The 19,323-nt window shown below is 40.7% G+C and overlaps 3 protein-coding genes across 25 annotated transcripts in view; 1 reads left to right on the top strand and 2 right to left on the bottom strand.

Annotated features, from left to right (window-relative positions):
• Window positions 1–5,415, bottom strand: part of RAB27A (RAB27A, member RAS oncogene family) — a 36,211-nt gene extending 30,796 nt beyond the window's left edge. For 5 of the 9 annotated variants that reach the window (XM_041123733.1, XM_030014365.2, XM_030014364.2 and 2 more), the window contains exon 1: window positions 3,113–3,287. The gene's annotated coding sequence lies outside the window, so the exon portion shown is untranslated. Of the gene's footprint in view, window positions 1–8; window positions 73–3,112; window positions 3,289–5,396 lie in introns of those variants that run through there. The other 4 variants (XM_030014368.2, XM_030014372.2, XM_041123734.1 and 1 more) reach the window with 3 other exon arrangements.
• A 40-nt stretch (window positions 5,416–5,455) lies between these two features.
• PIGB (phosphatidylinositol glycan anchor biosynthesis class B) lies at window positions 5,456–14,987 on the top strand. 4 transcript variants are annotated; one of them, XM_030014356.2, is made up of 12 exons: window positions 5,463–5,653; window positions 5,807–5,868; window positions 6,164–6,277; window positions 6,895–6,999; window positions 7,166–7,296; window positions 7,910–8,050; window positions 8,474–8,525; window positions 8,944–9,155; window positions 10,386–10,450; window positions 12,767–12,977; window positions 13,734–13,914; window positions 14,492–14,987. In XM_030014356.2, the coding sequence occupies exons 1-12, from the start codon at window positions 5,530–5,532 to the stop codon at window positions 14,621–14,623; spliced, it is 1,530 nt and encodes a 509-aa protein (XP_029870216.1). In that variant the 5' UTR covers window positions 5,463–5,529; the 3' UTR covers window positions 14,624–14,987. The 4 variants fall into 4 exon arrangements, with proteins under 4 accessions (XP_040979665.1, XP_029870216.1, XP_040979664.1 ...); XM_041123730.1 differs by having other exon boundaries at window positions 5,733–5,868; window positions 6,160–6,277; XM_030014358.1 differs by having other exon boundaries at window positions 5,601–5,653; window positions 6,160–6,277.
• CCPG1 (cell cycle progression 1) overlaps window positions 9,137–19,323 on the bottom strand; it is a 32,678-nt gene continuing 22,491 nt past the window's right edge. For 8 of the 12 annotated variants that reach the window (XM_030014348.2, XM_041123726.1, XM_041123723.1 and 5 more), the window contains 2 exons: window positions 17,684–19,089; window positions 12,349–15,713 (listed from right to left, as the gene is read on the bottom strand). In XM_030014348.2, the coding sequence (XP_029870208.1) occupies window positions 15,533–15,713; window positions 17,684–19,089 (1,587 nt within the window). In that variant the 3' untranslated portion in view covers window positions 12,349–15,532. Of the gene's footprint in view, window positions 9,222–12,348; window positions 15,714–17,683; window positions 19,090–19,323 lie in introns of those variants that run through there. The other 4 variants (XM_041123720.1, XM_041123722.1, XM_041123725.1 and 1 more) reach the window with 3 other exon arrangements.

Genomic DNA, 19,323 nt, shown 5'->3' with positions numbered 1-19,323 from the left:
TCACCTACCCTTTCCAACAATGTAAGTTGGTTTAATAAAAGGCATTACTTCCACCCATGGAGCTCACCTTACCTGAAAGGAAAAAAAAAAAAAGCATCTTGAGTAATACTTAACTATTTTGCTATTTATTCCTTTATCTTTTCATCACTTTTTCAACTGATAGCTGTACACACAAGCAGTAAGATGGCCAGCTGCAAAACTGCAATCACAAACTCCAAAGTTAATCTGGAATCAGCTGCTTGATTTGTTTAGCAGTTGTCCTTATACCCATCCAGTGTTTTACTTGCATATAAAATATTTCAGCTAGGTATAATCCTTACAGTCCTTTCATTCACATAACCTTTTTACACAAAGAATCATCGCAGAAGTGTAGAGTGATTTTGAAAAGTCTATTTGCAAGTGCCCTCAAATTTAACTTTTAATTTAAAACCACTGCTCACACATCTACCAACTCTTTTTCCACTGCAAACCACAGATTTCTAGAAAAGCTGTACCCCTCCTACTAAGCTGGTATCTTCATTGCTGCTTCCTGCCCCTTTCCTACCTTACTACCAGTCTTCACATTGTCTTCCAGAAGTGCCTTTATCCAGTGTGGTTTAGTCTTACCCATATCTCACCAGTAAAAGTATCAGACATAGAGAAAGGGAACAGCTATGGGAAACGGGATTACAAACTCAGGAAAATAGCACCGCACTGGTTTACAGTTTGATATTATCTTCAGAGCCGTAAAAGCAAGGACATCTGCTTTTTTTTTTTTTTTTCCCCTGCAGTAGTTTAAAATACTGACGAACCTGTCAGGTTAGCTCCAAAGTGCTGGCCAGTACATGAAAAGGATTCCAAAGCCTGGTACTATGCAAAACTGTTACACATATATCAGAGCATTTTCAACCCCCTGAAGCCACAGCAACATCAGAGGAAAAAGTTATGCTGTTTATATGTCATTATTTTAATCTATATGCCATAACTTCATCTTCAAAGCTTATTACATTGGAATATAAATCACAGACGTTGAGACCACTTATTACAATAATCAGAAGTAAATTCTGTTGTATTATGTATGAAAACAAAACAATATAAGGATGTTCCAGAAAAGAAATCAGGGGCTAGGACTTCTCATTCACTCTGGTTTTACCTCCAGTGGAGATAAAAGGGTATGATCTCAGATGACTTAATGTGGTTCAAGTTAGTCCTGCCTCCTGATAGGGATGCAGTTTTCAGACTAAGACGACCAAAAAACAAATGAGGAAAAGAAATCTTATAATCAGATGCTATTCCCAGAGGAAGACTGGTTGGGAACATATTTGTATAAATAGAAAAAAAATGTGTTTCTGCCAGCACAGCAGATACCTGGCAGTAACAGAACAACCAAGAATCCAAAGAAGACACATGAGGATTACTGCTCATAATACTTCTTTCTGTAAATGCCGAAAGCTACTTATAAATTCTTTTATCTCACCAATCTTCTCTTTGACAGAAAAGGAAATGTGTAGTCAAGCGATAAAATAATGTGTTCCCATGTTTAACAATAGTGATGAAAACAAACTTACAGTCTGGTTTTAGATATCTGGTTGCAGATGAGAAATTTTATTAACTGTAAAAATAAAACAGTGTAAGTTGTAGCACATTCCTCCCACCCAAACTCCTTTGTGCAACAAATTAAGTAAACGTAAAATTAGAACCCTGAACTAGAAACACAGGAACATGCTGTTCTTTTTTCCATCTTTTTAACCATGCTTTTGAGACATCCATTTAGCATCACAAATACTATTCCTACAATTACGTATCAACATTTGAAATGCATATTGTATTATATGCTTTTCCCTGGCTGGAAAATAGTTGGAACGCTCATAAAACTAGTATAAGTCTACAAAAAGAAACAAGGGCTGAGAAGACAAGTCTACGTAGAATAAATTTCCAAGAAAAGGCAGGCAGAATAGATTTTAGAAACTGACTAGTGCTGCTAATACATTTTATGCATGGAAATCAATAAATATTTTGTAGACTTTCAATAAAAACCCTAAGTATAGAGAAACATCACCTTGCCAGTAACACCTAGCAGAACTCCTAACTCCAAACATGCACATGTGTTATCCCAATGAAAACCTCATAAGTAGTAATCATTACGGAAAGTGTTTGAGGTGTCATAGAATCAGAAAGCTCAAAATACACCTGATGCATCTCTAGAGAGAGATAAAAATTAAAATTGGATGGTTTTGACAGTTCTAGACATGTCCTTTATACTTCACTAGCACCATAAAAAAATACTACTTATGTATTAAATAAAATAGTTACTTATAGAGCTAGAAAAACCAAGATGTTTTTCTGATGGATTTAGCTTTCTTTAGATCCAAGATCATGAAAGTGTTAGTTTAGCCCAAGCATTGCACATCAGGCTGAAGAGACCTCCTGAACCCTCTCAGCAAGGGGACTCTGTCAAACATGCCATCTTCAGAAAGAAGCAACAGATCTGTTGACATTCAAATAACAAGATTTAAGTTCTGGCTAAACAGATAAAACACACTTATATTGCTCCCTCAACAATTTACCATTTTTAAAAGCTTTTTTTCTTTTTGAAGCAGACATGCAATCCACTCTGCTTTTTTACAAAAGAAACGCATGTCCTGAGCTGTGGGAAACTTCCAGGTCCTACATCTGCTGCGTGTGAAGGCCCGAGAGGGATTATTTGTGTAGTCGTCTTCACGGCAGCAGTTGTACAAGTTACACACATGCGTGGACAGCCGAAAGGCCGAGGCTTCAGACTTTTTCCTTTAATCTCACGAACAGAGGCCCCCTCCTTAAAAACCCCACGGCATTAGGCCAGAGGAGCAGCCAGCCCCGCCGGCGGGCGCAGGGGGCGGCGGAGGGCTGCAGAGCGCCGGAGTTCGCTGAACGCCCGCTGCGTTAGGTGGTGGTCCCGGCAGCCTGGGGCACTGGCCGGCTCCCCAGGCTCTGCAGCACTGGGAAATCCCCTTTTTTCCCCCGTATTTCGAGTTCCCTGCCCAAACCACTCGTCCCGAGATTATTCATTAACTCCTTTGGCAGCGGAGGCGTTTCTCTGAGGTCCTCCCGTCCCTCCCGCCCCGGCGCCCCTCAGCCCGGCTCGCTGCCCTACCTGCTCGCCGCCCCCGGCCACCGGGGCTCCCGCAGCGCCGCGTTCCTCCGCACCTGCCCTTTTTTTGGGCTGCAAGCGTGCCTTTTCCGTCAAGGCAACATCACTTCCCGTAAGGCCCGAGGTAGGGGCGGGACGGCCGCGGGCAGGGCAGGGCAAGTTGGGCAGCACCGCTCCGGGGTGGCTCGGCTCGGCCCCCCGACCCCCCCCCCCCCCCCCCCCGCCCGACCCCCGGAACGGGCTGGCGAGCACGGCCCGAGGGCAGCACCGTAGCGCAGCGGGTGCGATGCTCAGGCGCTGCCTCCTGCTACTCGCTTTGCTCAAATTCAGAGGGCCATTTTTAATTAAACAGGCTGGTTCTTCGGTCGTACTGCTCCTGACTTTGCTGAAAGATCACACGCCGTTTAATAAAAATTCATGAGAGGCAAAACAGGTTTTGAAGGGAAAATACGTGGTACCAGATTAATCTTCACCACTGCGGATTTGGTGAGTTTTTTCTGCCGCCTGCTGGCTACCTTCCCTCACAAGACGGAAGTACTTTCTCTTTGCTCTCTCGACGGCTGCTCAATAATCGCCCTTCAAATCCAGCAGTCTCAGGAACTCAGCAAGCACGGTCTTAAGACCAGTTGCATCAATAACCCTTTCTGTCTGCATCACTTTAGACGTCCTCTTTCTTGAGACTTTTCAAAATTAACGGTCATCTTTATGGACAAACTTCCAGCAATTATGCTTACAAAGAAAAGTGCCTACTAGACCTGTTATACCTTTTTAAAATGGCCTTTTCAATACAGAATGGTCGTCTTAACAAAGGAAGGTGCTGGAGTCACCACAGTAGTTCTGTGTTTGCACTCGTCACAGACTTGTGTTGACACAGACATGTCCAAACTAGATTCGTCATGCACCCAACTGAAGCTCCCAGTCCATGTTCTACTGCTATCCTCTCACCTTAGCTTCTGTAAAGTCTACCCACTGCCTTCAGCAGTCACATCATTCCTGGCTTTAAATAAAAGCTCATCCGGGGTAAGGATTTCTTCCCTCATGCTACCCAAACAAGATTCTGTGTTAAAACCAAAATCTGACCGAAGTTCCTCCAAAGATCTGCAGGTTTTGGTTTCTTTTTAGATTTACTAAAGTCTTGAAATATCTACTGATCTAGTTTTCCTCAGACTCAGATTCTGTTCTCTTTGTCAGACTGATCCACACCTATCGCAAGATTAACGCTGTCCTCCTGAGCTACACGCTGAAGCGCTTCTCCAAGTACAACCTGACTTTCAGGCAACCTTATCTACTGAATAGCCACTCTGCCTCACTCTGTCAGGAATCAAAGATGCGTATGTGCACGTGCGGTACATGTGTGTATGTATCTATATACAGGTATGAGTATAAACCAAGGACACCAAAGTTGGGTGCAGTTCCCTTCTCAGCCATCAGCACAACTGCATTCCCAACAGAAGCGAAGTATTAAGAACTGAAAGCGTGATAAGTAGATAAAAATGATATTTATCGCTCGGCGGATCGGACCAGAGGCAGTCCAAAAAAACCCATGAAGTGTAACCGTATGACAGCGACTTTCTTTTTCCAGTTCCCCGGTGGTCATCCAAACTTAGACGTGAAAACATACCTTTAGACATTCAGAATTTTATACATATTTCAACATTCAGGTCCCTACAGGCTGGTACCAAACACGCTCGTACGCAGTTACATCTTCAGCTGGCCGATGGCTTCACAGCAGGGCCGGGCTGCTGAGGAGGCCGCTCGGGACGGCCGCGGCTGGCACACGCCGCAGGAGGGACGTTCCCCGGCGGGCGACGAACGCTCCGACTTCGTGACAGGCTTGGGCGCCATTTCCTCTGACGGGAGGCGCGGAGGGCCGGGCTGCGAGGCGGTACCGGGGAACGGCGCCAGGGCAGCGACGCGGCTCACACGACTCCCTCAGGCCCTCTTCTCCGGCGCGGCGTCCGCCGGCGGCCCCGCCGTGCCCTCGGGGGGCTGCGGGGGGCCGGGCGGCTGGAAGACGGGCCGGTAGATGTAGAGCCCGCTGACCACGCCGAGCGCCACGGCCAGCGCCACCTGCGGCAGCGGCAGCCGCCCCCACATGCCGCCAAGCGGCGCTGCCGCGCCCGCAGGCACAGGCACGCGCGCGAGGCTCCGCGGCCTCTCCGCGCTGCTCGGCGGCACCTTCCCCCGTCCGGCGGGGAGCGGGGGTAGAGGGCCCGGTGCTCCCCGCCCCGGGAGCGCGTCGCCCCGCGGCCACGAGCAGCGCCCTGCCAGGCCCGGCGCTCCTCACCTGAAAGGACGAGAGACCACAGAGCGGAGGCCTCCCCCCCCCCGTTCACTAGAGCGACCGGAAGGAAGTGCCGGCGGTGCCTCCGCCGCCGTCAGGTCGCGCGTGCGCGGCCGCCGGAGGCGCGCCCCGGCGGATGGAGGCGGCGGGCGGGCTGCTGGCGCGGGCCCGGGCGCGGAGGCCGGAGGCGGTGCGGCTCCGCAAGCGCCGGTCGGTGCTGTACGGCACCCCCGGCGGAGCCGCCGGGCAGCGAGGCGCCGGTAAGCGGGGCGGGGCGGGGCGGGGCGGGCGGCGGCGGCCCCGGGAGGGACCCTTGACAGCCAGCCTTCCCCTCCGCAGGCGCTGCCGGCGGGCCAGCGCCGCTTCTGGCGCTCACGGTGGCGCTGCGGGCGCTCAACTGCTTCCTCGTCCAGACCAGCTTCGTCCCGGACGAGTACTGGCAGTCGCTGGAGGTGGCGCATCGCATGGTCTTCAAATATCCTTCGCGGCCCCCCCCCTCGCTACCGCCATCGCCTCCTGCGGGCCGGGGCGGGGGGGCCGTCACCGCCCCTGCGTGACCGGAGGGTCGCGGCCGCGGCGCCCCGAGCGGGAGGAGCGCTCGGGTAGAGAGTTCCAGGGCAGTAAGGCGTTAGCTTGACCAGTGACAAAAACCCCACTGCTTTCGGCCAGGAGGGGACATGTCTCGACCCGGGCAAGTGTGAGAATAACACAGCCCGAAGGAAACCTTTTGTTTCAGCTGTTTATGATCCATCCTTAATACTAATAATTATGGCTACCTGACTTGGGAATGGGCAAATGGCTTAAGGGGCTATTCGTACCCACTGATCTTTGCGAGCATCTACAAGGCTTTACAGCTGCTGGCTAAGGATGACGTTCACCTGCTGGTGAGTATAATAAAAAAAGCACATCCGCTATTAAAATCCAATTTAAAAGCACTGCATTTAAATTCAGGGTATTTTTATCGTTGTCCAGGTAAAATACAAAGCCTTGAATCTGGCAATTAGAGATGTATTAGCACAGAGACCTCACCGAAGTGTTTCGCATGGGTGCAGAACTCAGTCGTAGACCTCCAGTCACAGTACCGATGCCTGTGACTGCAGAGGATTATTCTTGGCCTCCATCAATCTTCTTGAGTTTCATACTGACATTGTTTGCCACTACATCATAATTGCTCACTGGTTCAGCTTTCCAAAGTGTTTAATAATGTATATTTGTACTAAACTCAGCAACAACAGCCCCTTTTGACTTCTGTTGGAGATGAGTGGCAAAGCATTCTATTTTCAGTTTCCAAACGCAGTCAGTTGAACTTTAGACTTTCTTTGTTTTGGCAAAAATACTAGTCATAATAAAACACTGTTTTTAAAAATCATAAACAGCTATAGAGAATATTCACTAATTCACTATTTTCAGGTCTGAACAATTGTTCACTAATTCAGTAGTCCTCTCTTCAAACTTGGAATTTACAGGTTTGTTGCAAGTAAAATTTTCTCTGCTTATATAGATATGGGTCCCTAGACTTGCACAAGCAGTGCTGGCAGCTTTTGCTGATGTGAAGCTTTACTCATTAGTGCAACACCTTGAAAATGCAGAAACAGCAAAGTGCGTGGTGAGTCTCAGCCTTTAAAAAAATCTTATGCATGTTAATAAACACTGTTTGTTGTAGTGTGTTTACAGCAAAATGATGTCACACCTTGAAGAATTATCACCTTTATTTAAAACTACAGAATTTAACATTTCTCCCTGTGCATCCTGTTGTTCATAATTATTTTCAGTACTTCTGCCAGCTGTGTTCCTGGTTTACATGGTATTCCTGTACCAGAACTCTAACAAACACCATGGAGACTCTTCTTACCATTTTTGCTCTTTCCTACTATCCGATAAAAGGTTCCAAGATGGGGAGCAGGTGAGAAACTTCCTACTAACGGTACTGATAATTTTTGGCTTGGGATAACACCAGTCTACTGATACTGTTTAAAATGCTAACTTTTATCTTAAAATGTAAGGCAACCAAACCCACCTCATTCATGTACCAAGAGCTCTAGATCATGGAAGGAACAGCAGTTGTGGTATTTCCTCTAAAAAATTTTTTGAAGCCATGACATAGCTGGTATGTAAAATTACTATTCTCCAGCTCCCTTATGCAAAGTATCGCTTTATGGGAAACTTTAGCTTAAACTTTAAAGGACTGGAATTTGTGGTAACTTGGGAAAAGATAACAAAAGCTTGTTTGGATTCAGATATAGGTGAATTTGTGGTCATGACTTTCTTTACCAGCTATCTATTTTAAAGCAAGCATGTGCTTCTAGTTAGCAACTCCATTGCTAAAAAAGCAATTATATAGTTGGCAGCCTTCCAAGCAAAACAGAGTATCTGCACTGAGAGAATCAAAGTTACCTGCAGTATGAAAAACTGTCAGAGACATGACAGTATTTATATTGTTGAAATGTCACTGTCTGCAAAAGAATTGACCAAACCTTTTGATAAACTTCTGTTTTTCTTATGTTCCCTCACTCTAGTTGCAAATATTTAGCTTTGATAGCACTTGCAATTGTTATTCGTCCCACTGCTGTCATCCCATGGATACCTTTGGTCTTCAGTCATTTTTTGCAAGAACAGAGGAAAGCAGACCTTATCCTACACAACTGCATTCCAGTTGGGTAAGTTCTTTCTGAATTTAAAATGTGACTGCGCACAGCTGTATCTTAAGATTGATTTTAGCACCACAAAGGCAGACAACCCAAAAAAGCTGATTTCATGTAAAAAACAAGGAAAAAAAAATAGAGTTCTTTTTCAAAAGTTTGAAGAGGGGCATGGTTCCTTCAAATTAATGCATATGATAGAAAAAAAGCACTAGGAGAGATTTCATGAGGGTGAGACATGAACAGCATTCCAGCTTAATCTAGGATTGTGCCAAGGATATCAAGTGATGGCAACTGGCTGCTGTAAAATGGCCACGAGTATGGATAATCTCAAAAAAGATTAGGAATCAGGGAGTTTTGATAGCTATTTGGAGAAGAGTAGAATCTGATACAAAAGCAACTCAGGCAATATCAAGTGCAACCCACTTTCCATTTTTGCAGATTGGTCACAGTAGGAACCTCTTTAATAATTGACCGTGTGTTTTTTGGTGAGGTAAGTTGTTTTAAACTTGACTTATAAGAAAAAGGTTGGGTTTAAGCATTTTAACATGGACAGATGTTTCAGACTTCTCTGTTATTTCTGTGACTGTGTCTGGCCTATGATCTCTAAATACATCCTAAGCCATAAACCCTTAAACACTGACTTCTCAGTTATTTTAAATGACAGACTGTTACTTAAAAGTCAGCATGCTCAGCTCTCAGTAAATCAACAGTTATCAACAAACGGCAAAACTTACATACTGCTGTGTTAACTGCTAAACATCGGAAGTCTGTGATGGGTCTTAGTAGAAAAAAACAGAAGTATGAATGAAAATTAAGGCCAGTGATGACTGTGTAATTCAATTTAGCTGTTGGTTTTCACTTTTGATTTGTATTTAACACCGCCCACCCCCCCCCCCCTAATCTCCCAGTGGGTACTGGTTCAGCTGAACTTCTTGAAATTCAACGTGCTGCAGAATTTGGGAACGTTTTACGGATCTCATCCTTGGCATTGGTACTTCACTCAGGGACTACCAGTCATCTTGGGTACCCATCTGCCTTTCTTTATTCATGGCTGTGTGCTGGCACCAAAAAGGTATCGCATCTTTCTAACGGCAGTGATTTGGACAGTGTTGGTATACAGGTAACTTCTCCTAAGTGTAACTACTATCTTTCACTGGTTGTGTTCTTTTCAAAGCTCATGTCTTCTCTAGAACAAAAAAGCATAGTATTCAGGTTAAGTGATAGAAAACTTTAAACTATTCAAACGCTCCAAGAAATGCAGTCAATTATACAACAGTTTCTAGAATTTTATGTAATGCTACTACTTCTATCTTTACCAAACACATTTTTAGAATTGATCAGACCCTTAAAGTAATTCAGCATGAAATTCAATGGAAAATGAAAAACAAGAACACTCAAATCACCTAACAGGTGTTTAAGCAACAATAGAACTAGTTAGAAAACTGTACATACTAGATGCCTGCTAATGAAAATACCATTTCATTTAGTTCTTTAATACATCCCCAGTAAGATCAGAAGTTCTTAGGCCTCTAACACTTACTCCATTCACAAGTCTATGCACAGTTCTTAACATTTATCATAGGACTGTATGTCTCATTTTAAGTTGAGAAATAGAAGAAAAGGTAAGCTGTTTCTAAAGCATCAGAATTAACTGTAGATTAAATGAGACACCTTCAGACAAGAAAAGATACAGCAAATTAAAAAATATTAAGTAATAAATGGTGTTGGACTACAATAGCAACAGAGCACAGCAAAACAGAACTGAGGCCACAAATGCCACCTCTTCCTTCAGTCCAACTCAAAACTGGATGTAGCTCTACTGGTTTTAGGCCCTTTTTTTATCTCCCTTAGTCTTCTAAGAACCTGTTGGATTCCCATGACACAAGTCTTGTGGTAATCCCCAAAAAAGCCTCAAAAGTTGGCATGGGAAATTGTGTAAAGTTGTATTAGCAGAGGTGAATTGTTACTTTATTAGATACAAATGTGTACTTGAATCTTAGCTTCTCATCCATACTTTTTATTGTGTTTTGTTACAGAAAGCAACTTGGTGAAGTAATAGCTAAGTTATATCTAGTAGTCATAGAATCAGACCACTTAATTGCTAGAGTAGTAGCCAGGTACTTTTATTAGTGCTTGGTTTAAACTGACCAAATAGTCTTAATTTGAGTGTACTCATTATGTTCTTAAGAAGTGACAGTTTGGATTTTTACTCTAAACTGCTTCAATGCCAAAAGCTTTTTAGTACATGCAAGTGCTTTTCTTCCAGTCCTCCATGCTCTAAAACACATTTTATCAACAGAACTGATGCATTTAACTTTCTTGCTGTAGTATTACATCTGTTTTATTACAGCATGCTGAGCCATAAAGAATTCAGGTTCATCTATCCAGTACTGCCATTTTGCATGGTTTTTTGTGGTAAGCATTGGTTTCAAATGTCTTGCAACCTTCCCTGTATATAATTTTTACCTAAATAGAGACTGTTAATAGTCAGTGTAGGTATTTGACAAAGGAGTCTTAGAACTAGCCTAACCCTCTCTTACAGCCAGGAAAAAAAGAAGAAAGGGGGGGGGGGGGGGGAGGAACAGCAAGAGACTGAAACACTGATGGAGAATCCTTAGCATGGATAAAAGTACCTCCTGCAAAAAATATGAGAATTGCCTCAGTAACTCATAACTTCTTAGCAATGCCACCCTTACAGTGAATTTTGTTCCTTGGCTCCTTTGTAGTATTTTTCCACCTCGTTCTCTCAAATATGCCTGACAAATGCCTTTGAGTATGCAACAAAAAAATTAGTATGCAAAACCTAAAATTATCCTTTCCTAGATTCAGGTGAGTTAGCAGATGATGATATATCTGCTCTTGACCAACCACCAGCTGGAGGCTACTTCCCATAGAAGTTCTAGAGCAGTTAATGTGATAGCTTTTTCCTTCAGCCACAGTAAGGGGAGTTTGTTAAAACAGGAATAAGGTCCCTGAACTAACGTGGTTAACTTAAAAATTAATTAAAGAGAACGTGTCCACAGTTTAAACTGGAAAGCATATTGCTTTTACTAACAAAGATTTTTCTGATACTATAACTGGCACTTGTAGAGTAGTAATTTCTCTTTTTTTTTCCTGTTTTGTGGTTTGTTTTTTTTTTCTTTTAAACACAGAATAGAGCCTAATAAGGAAGTGGTTTATATTTTACAAAACTAGGAATTAACTACAGTAGTCTCTAGGAAAAGTAAAATCATGATGTCAAGTCTAGTATGCTGAAAAGTTGCAAAGGAAAGATTAAAACTTCTGGAACATGAAGCTGTATAGTTTTAGTTTAAATACAAGTCCAAAACAGATGAATAAATGAAAATTGTAATTTTCTTTAACCTGTTTTGCTAGTCTAAACAAAAGTAAATCTTATTTCAGTAATTTTGCTCTCAGATCAGATATGTAATATGCCTTGGCTTAGTTCAATAGCAGACTTAAGATGAACCAGTTCTACCTCACATGCAGAAAAATTCCAATCAGACCACTATTTTTTGTTAATATCCCTCCCTCCTAACTCCCATGTCTATAAGGGAATAAGGTTAACTACACAATTTATCAAGAACTAATTATCATCTGTTTGGATACTTTAGTAAAGAAAAAAATGATAAAAGTTATTTCTGATAACTCAGTGGTTACAAAGAGGTCTTTCTAAATTGCTCAAAACATTATTAAATAAAAGCAGGAAAAAAACCCCACATGAATTTCAAAGTCATTTCCAAGCATACTTAAAGATAAGCTAAGAGTGTTTCACAAAAGCAGTAAAAAAATGTCTATAATAGAATGTTTCCACTGTGTTTAAACCACAGCCTAATTAGTGGACTTTGTTTTCATCTGAGATAAAGATCTGCAATTTGTCAGAACAGACCAACTGAGGACTAATTTAACTTGTTACTGAGTTCTGAAACAGGCCTATTCTAACTTGTTTCTTGTGATTCAGTAAAGGTGGTCATAGAGCTATGCTGCATAAAATATTTTTATATCCTAGTACTGAGAAGCAGTTGACTTAATAAGGGTTTCCAGACTAGTTACAACATGAAGCTGTCTTCTGTGCCAGGTTCATCTAAGTTGTGGTTGTGAGAAACAGGTTTATATAGCTATCTCCCACCAGGAGAAATGTCTCTTCCTATTAGGTCCTTCAAGAAAAGTAGGGGGAAAGGGGCAGGGATGGGAGATGGAAAAAGATGGGAGAGTAAGCTTTTTCCAAGGATAGTAGCTCAAAAATGAATAACAAGGGAATGCTGTAGCTTTCAGCATGTTGGGAGAAAAAGAACACCACAGCCATACCAAAGCACATGTAGTTACCATTTATTCTGGCTCTACTTGGACATGCATGAATCAGAACACATCAGTAAGTCACCACGTATCATTCATCCAGACTACTGAAGGGACTATTTTTCCCCACAAGAAATTAAAATTAAGCTCTAAAGAGACAAAGCACTGGCTTTGCAATTGTACTTCTGTACTTCAAGACAGGTATGGGCTTAACATTTACACTGTTAAATCCAGAAGTTAGTAAGTGCAAAGTCTAACCTTTGAATTTCCATTCAAAGAGTAAAGACTGAAAGAACACTGTATTAAAATACCTCAAAGCAAGGTACTGTTATCAAATGAGTAATGGTTTTCCAGGAAGTTGTGGTACTTTCAAAAGCACTGTGTGGAATTGTTAGTATTTGCTCATCTCTAAAACTTACTCAAATGTTTCTATAGGATATTCTTTGAAACACCTGAAAGCATGGAAGAAGTCTGCAGCAAGTTTCCTGCTTTTATCCAACTTACTCCCAGCTCTGTATACAGGCTTGATTCACCAGCGAGGCTCTCTTGATGTTATGAGTCACATACAGCAACTCTGCAATAGCTCTTACCAGTCACAAGCTTTTGTCTTCATCATGATGCCATGCCACTCTACTCCATTTTACAGGTATTAAAATAGTTAACAGTGTACTATATTAAAATGCATACACTTAAGCAGAAATTAAGATTACACACACACACACCCCAGCTTAATAAATTTAGATGGATAAACATATACAGGAAAAGTTTTGATTTTTCATACAGTTTGTACAGAATGAATAGGGGAAATAAGCCAAATGCTTATACCACAGAATAGAATTCAGCATCTAAGCTTTATTCAGTTTTTGTAAAATAACTTTGTATGAGGATATGCAGTAAGGCTTATGACTTCTGGAAGTAAGTCCTACTGCTTCATTATGGTAACTTTTGTAGCAAAACTAAAGACTAATTGTTACAGTCAAACTGTATTCATTTTACCTTCTGCTACTAGAGAGTAAAGAAATGTAATTACAATGTACAATGACTGAGGTCAGTATTCCAAAAAGTTAGCAATAGATCCTGGCAAGTAAGCAAAACATTAAAGCAGATACAAACAGTGAAGCTGATATGGAAAAGTACCTTTTTAAAAAAATGATGTTATAGAGATGGTATTTTTATTAAGATAAATCTGCTTTCTGTGAACTGCTAACGACATAGTCACAGCAGTTTGGAGCTGAATCCACTTGTTCTACTTTTGCTTTCATATGAAGTACAGAAGGGAAGAAAATATGACTCTGGGGGAAAAAACCTAATCAATTTCGGTTTTGACTGAGGTATCTTTAAGTGATGAGTCATTTCAGTCATCAGTTTATCCTGAAGTGTTTGTTTTGGTTTTTTTCCCTAGTCATGTTCACTGTCCTCTAAAAATGAGATTCCTTCAATGTCCCCCAGACCTAACTGGAAATGAGAGCTACATTGATGAAGCAGATGTATTTTACTCTAATCCACTTGGCTGGCTTAATAAGGAGTTTTACAATGATACGTTATTACCCAGTCACTTGATCTTCTTCAGTGTGCTAGAACAGGTATGGTAACAACAAGATGAAACAAACTAGTTTTGAGGACAAGTTACAAAATAAATTAGGGGAGAGTTATAGTTTTTGAAAATTGTTTTCCACAACTTTTTAAAACACAGCTTAAATTAAAATTGACCCCCCTAGTCCATGATATACTATAGATACCATTCTAGTGATATGTACTTAACATTCATGTATGCCCGCTCCTCTGTGCAAATTCTACATGCCATAAAGTAGTGTTTTATGGAATTCTCCTCAAGCCATATTAAAATAGATGTGCGGCCTGTTCCCAGAACCATACACTTAAAAGTAAGCAACAGTGACAAGCAAAAATCCCTGCAGTCAGAGTACCTTTTCCCCTGAATTCTCTTATGAAGTTCATGTACTCAATGGTGTCTGGTGAATATCCACTCTGGACAGGATCAAACAGGGTAGACACCTCTTTTTCTAGCAGTCTTTCCTAAAATAAAGGATAAAACTTCCAGGGAACAATTGAATTGATAGTTTTCAGAAGACTTTGGAACACTGTTCTGATGCTCCCAACTGCACTTTCTGACTGTGGAAACTAATGTATGTTCATTTACAGGAAATATCATCATTTCTAGCTTTAAGGGGCTATGAGAGAACAGCTACTGTCTTTCACACTCATGTACCTCAAGGACGAGTTGGAAGCCATATCTACGTCTACAGGAAAAAAACTGAAATTAATCGTACCTGAAGATCAGTTTCTAGACTTAAGAGCTAAATGAGATCAGTTTTGCATAGCAGTACTACGCTTAGAAGATCTCGTACTGCAGAAAGGAGAGAGTAGTGAGTCTGAAAGCCGGTAAGTCAAATGGGGAAGTCTGATTAGGCAGCCATTGTTTCTCTGGAAACACATAAACCTCTTCCTGAAGGCAACTTCAGTAGCAGTATGGCAGGGTGGGGGTGTTGACCTACCTTACAACACTAGAAAACATCAGGCAGACCAAAGGTACCGTATGACTACTTAAACAATAAGAAATTAGACAAGACTGGACCATTTTTATAGAACTGTACAGCTATACCAAGTTTGTTTTATAAATAAAGACTTTTACCCACAATGTCTCTTTATTTTTCTTCTACAATATGCAGATATGCAAGACATTTCGAGTGCTTAAATCAGCAAGCTGATTAGAGTGCAGCACAGCAAATTCTTCACAATTCAACAGGCTCTTAAACCCCCCCCCAAAGACAAGAAGCAAGTGTAAGATTACAAAACACTAACAAATACATTACTATAATGTAGACCTATTTTTTGAAGGATGAGATGAAGTTAGTATATCAAACATTGGAGTTAATTATTGGTACATTGTGCATGACTCAAGCTTGAACTACACTAATGGAATGCAGTTAAGCATATTTTTCATATACATTGCATGCCTAGTTTCTGCAACAATACTGCTGGCACCCAAACTATCATCACTTCCAAAGAACAGTTAAAGCAACAGTACAGAATATGCAAATTAGAAAGCTTGACTTCTGCCTTTTAACAAAAAAGTATGTAAAAATCAAGTTATCTAGAGAAAAAACTTGCATCTTGCTGCTTTGTTGAAAAAAATTAGTTTCCGGAGGTGTGAATTCTAATCTTATTTTTACGATACATTACTCAATATTTTGGATCAAAGGGTAATTGCCCCAATTCTATTTCAAGATTTGCCATGTGTCTTCCATTAGTGCGACCATGTTTATGCCATTTACCTTCTCTTTTATTACGGTGGTGGTACTTCTGAGCTTGTTTTTCATGTCTGGCATTTTCAGTTTGTGTAAAAGAAGGCCTTTTAGGTCGACTGCAAGGAGTAAACAAAAGCTTATTACTACTCTTATGAAAGCATCTCTCTAAAAGCATTTTGAAACACAATTACATTGTCAAGAACAGCTTTTAACATGCTGAGGTTGACGGAAAACAAAATTAGCGTTAAGTAGTCCTTTCTCTTGTAAGCAAAAGGGGAGGGGGAGGGGGGTGTTTGTTTCAATCATGGTATATTTAAAAGAAAGCTCTGCAGCTGGTTGCCCGAAGTTCTTTTTAGAATAAAGCCAGGTAAACAGCTGTTTGATTATCCCTACTGTGATGCCTGAGTGAGGTCTCCATCTATTTTACAGTTATTCTATTACATTCTGCTCTATAAAAAGAAGGAAAACTTTACAGACCCTTAGGAAAGCATGCTTTGTGTAAACATGGGCACTTCAGAGGTTTTAATGCACAGTAAGTACATTTATACAGAGAGAGAGGGCACTGACAAAACACTTACAGTTTTTGATGCAAACAGTCCCATTATACTACATGCTGTTATCATATGACTAGCATCTCTAGCCACCTGCTAAGCTAAGGCTATTTTCATCCTCAGATAATACTATCAGTAAATGAATTTGAAATCCTGTTTTTCTGCAGACTGAATTAAAGTGCTCAAAAATTAAGTATTTAAATTAATTAAAAATTAAAGTTCATTTTAATAAATTAGTAAGAAGTACTTGAACTATAAATAAAAACATAAAACTTATGTCGTGGTTGCCAAAACTACACATTAAAAAAGTTACTTGGTAGCTGATAATAGAAGTATCATCCTCATGGTTCAACTTATTTAATAAGAGAAAGTACTACCTCACATGTTATTTAGTAACCCCAAAGTGTTAAGTATTCAGACTTCCTGCTGCAATAAAACACATGAAATAATAAACAATACAAGTCCAAAAGAGAAACCTGACTGAAGAACTGCACCTTGATCTAAATACTAAATATGCTTTGCACTGAATACCAGCACAGGGAAAAGTTGTTATGACAGGGAAAAGTTGTTATGGCTACAAGGACCACTTCTTGTGTATTATAAATCAGTTAATACATCACATTTTTTTCTTACCTGATCAGGATAAACATTAGCATAAGAGACTATATAGCCAATTTTGTAATAGCAATGATACTAAAAGCCACACAAAATATATACGTAAGTGTTCCAGAAAGAGCAAGTTCCACACAATATATTAAGGCTGCTTGCTTAATTTTCTTTCACCAAATTCTATGCAGTAGAAACAGTCCACCATATCTAGCTCCATTGGGCCAGCCAGGCAGCATACCACAACTGCTCTATAGAAGCCCTGGAATACCATTAGATACAGGAAAGTAACATGGGACACAATTCATGCCAAGGACCTTTGTAAGCAAGTCTGAACAAAATTTAGTCAACATCAGGATCTGACCTAAAGCCTGCCATTTGAGTAGCTCTGCTCTGGGCATACAGACTCACTCAGTATTACACTAAACTACAAGAGAGTAGTGAAATTCCTGAAAAGCCAGCAGGGAATATACTTGCCAGAACAGGACTTTGAGACTGCTCAAATATATCCAAAACCCTCATTCAGGGAAGGATAACAAGGAAGTCCTAGTTAATGCTTCTTCTGAGATACTTATTCATTCCATCAGATAGGCAATCATAGCTGTTCAGTCTAAAGTAATCCTACTTGCAGTTACACGGTATTCTGAAGAACTCAGTAGAAATACTGGATTGTGCTATGTACAGTGGATCTGTAGTGCCTCCCAAAATAACATCACACACACACAAAATTTATATATAAGGTACTACAGATCCACTTCATATAACACAATCTAGTGTTTCCATTGAGTCCTTCAGAAAGTCTTCTAGTGTGTGTATATATATGGACATATGCATACACACTAGAAGACCACCTATTAGAACAAGGACACTAGTTGTCTTACAAAGACTACTTCATTGTGTTAACAAGTTCAGGAAACACAGAAACAAACCTGGGTCCATACTGGGGTGAATTATCATAATGAAAGTAGTATCTGTAGATATATTTGTCCAAATCGTCAAAAACCTTTTCATTATTATTTTGGTATTCCTTCATATCTTCCAGGTAATCCTTGACATCATTAACAAAATCAGTGAACAGCATCTGGTCGTGTATAAATACGCCATTATGAAAAAACTTATTGATGAAATTTTCTAGTTCTCTCCAGTGATGAAAGTTATGTGCAACTTGTTGCAAATACTTTTTCATTAGCCGATTAAATTCATCCACCCTGATAGGATCCGATACTCTGTTAAAGAGACTAATGAATTCTTGATGAGCACATTCAAAAATACCAGAGCAGCCCTTTAGGACAAACTGATGCCTTCTGTTACACAAAGGATCATTGAGAAATTTCTGTGAATCTGTATCTTTTTCAAATGTTGTAAACTGATGTTTTCTTCCATCTTTGAATTCTTTTGGCATGTTAGGTCCCTTGTAATGCCTGTACTTCAGATTCTCGTAAGAGTTATGTTCTCGGTAAAAAGTTCGAGCTTTCTTGTGTGCCTCATGTCTTTTATCACTTGATTTCCTCTCCTTTTCATCAAAGATGTTTTTTGTGGTATCTTTGAAGTGTCTGAATGTAGACTTTACAGAATCAGAGAATTTTTTCAGGTTTTCTTTCACTGCTTCTTTAGCCTGCTTAATCTTTTCTTTATGGTGTCTTACAAACTCTTTCGTGGAATTTTTCATTGCATCAAAAGTTTCTTTAACTGAACCAAAAAATGATTCCTTTGATTTCTTTTTAGTCTTACTTTGCCCTTTAGCACCTTTCTTTTGTCCCTTTTCATTCATTTCTTGGTTTTCAGTTTGGTCTTTTGCTTCAACATACAGCTTCTCCCATAAGTCAGAGCGTTGTTGCTCAAAGTTTAGCTTTTTTTCTAGTTCTACTAGTCTTCCTCGAAGAGTTTCTATTTCTTGATTTTCTCGTAATGTATCATCGTCATTAGCATTGTCAGGTGTTTGACGAGAACTTAACTGTTCCAGTTCTTTTTTTAGAGCTTCTGTAACATGACGTTCTTTGTCCAGTTCTCTCCTTAACATCTGTGCCTCTGCAAAGAGTGTTTCCTTTTGCCTAAGAAAGTTGTGGTTTCTTTGCTTTTCCTCTTCCAAATGTTCCCTTAGTTTCTGATTTTCCATTACAATAGACTCAGTGCTAGTACCTTTATCTTCTAAGTTTCTAATTTGTTGTCTTAGCTTCCTTAATTCTTCCTGAAGTGAAGCCAAAGCTTTTTCTTCCTTCTCCAGAGATTCTCTTAAGTGCTGATTTTCTGCAGCAAGACTTTTTTTTTGAGATTCAAAGGATTTCTTCTCCATCTCAGTAGAGGTCAAACATGTGGCAAGATCTCCCTTGAGTGACTAATACAAACAAAAAGAAAACAAGCAAAAATACAACAATTAGAATTGTTACAATTTCAGCTAGAAAGATGAAAGACCAAGGTAGCCCAGGCACAGTTTACTTGTCATTTTGGATGCAGTGACACATGTTGCAGCAAGATGCAAAAATAGAGCCAGTTTGTTTATCTCGGATACACACACAAACACTTTCTTGGCAAAGACCATGTGAGAGGCTCCCGGTTCCAACCAGAGGTC

Source organism: Aquila chrysaetos, chromosome 5 (assembly GCF_900496995.4).
Source record: "Aquila chrysaetos chrysaetos chromosome 5, bAquChr1.4, whole genome shotgun sequence".
Lineage (NCBI taxonomy): Eukaryota > Metazoa > Chordata > Aves > Accipitriformes > Accipitridae > Aquila > Aquila chrysaetos.
This window is presented reverse-complemented; position numbering and strand designations above follow the sequence as displayed.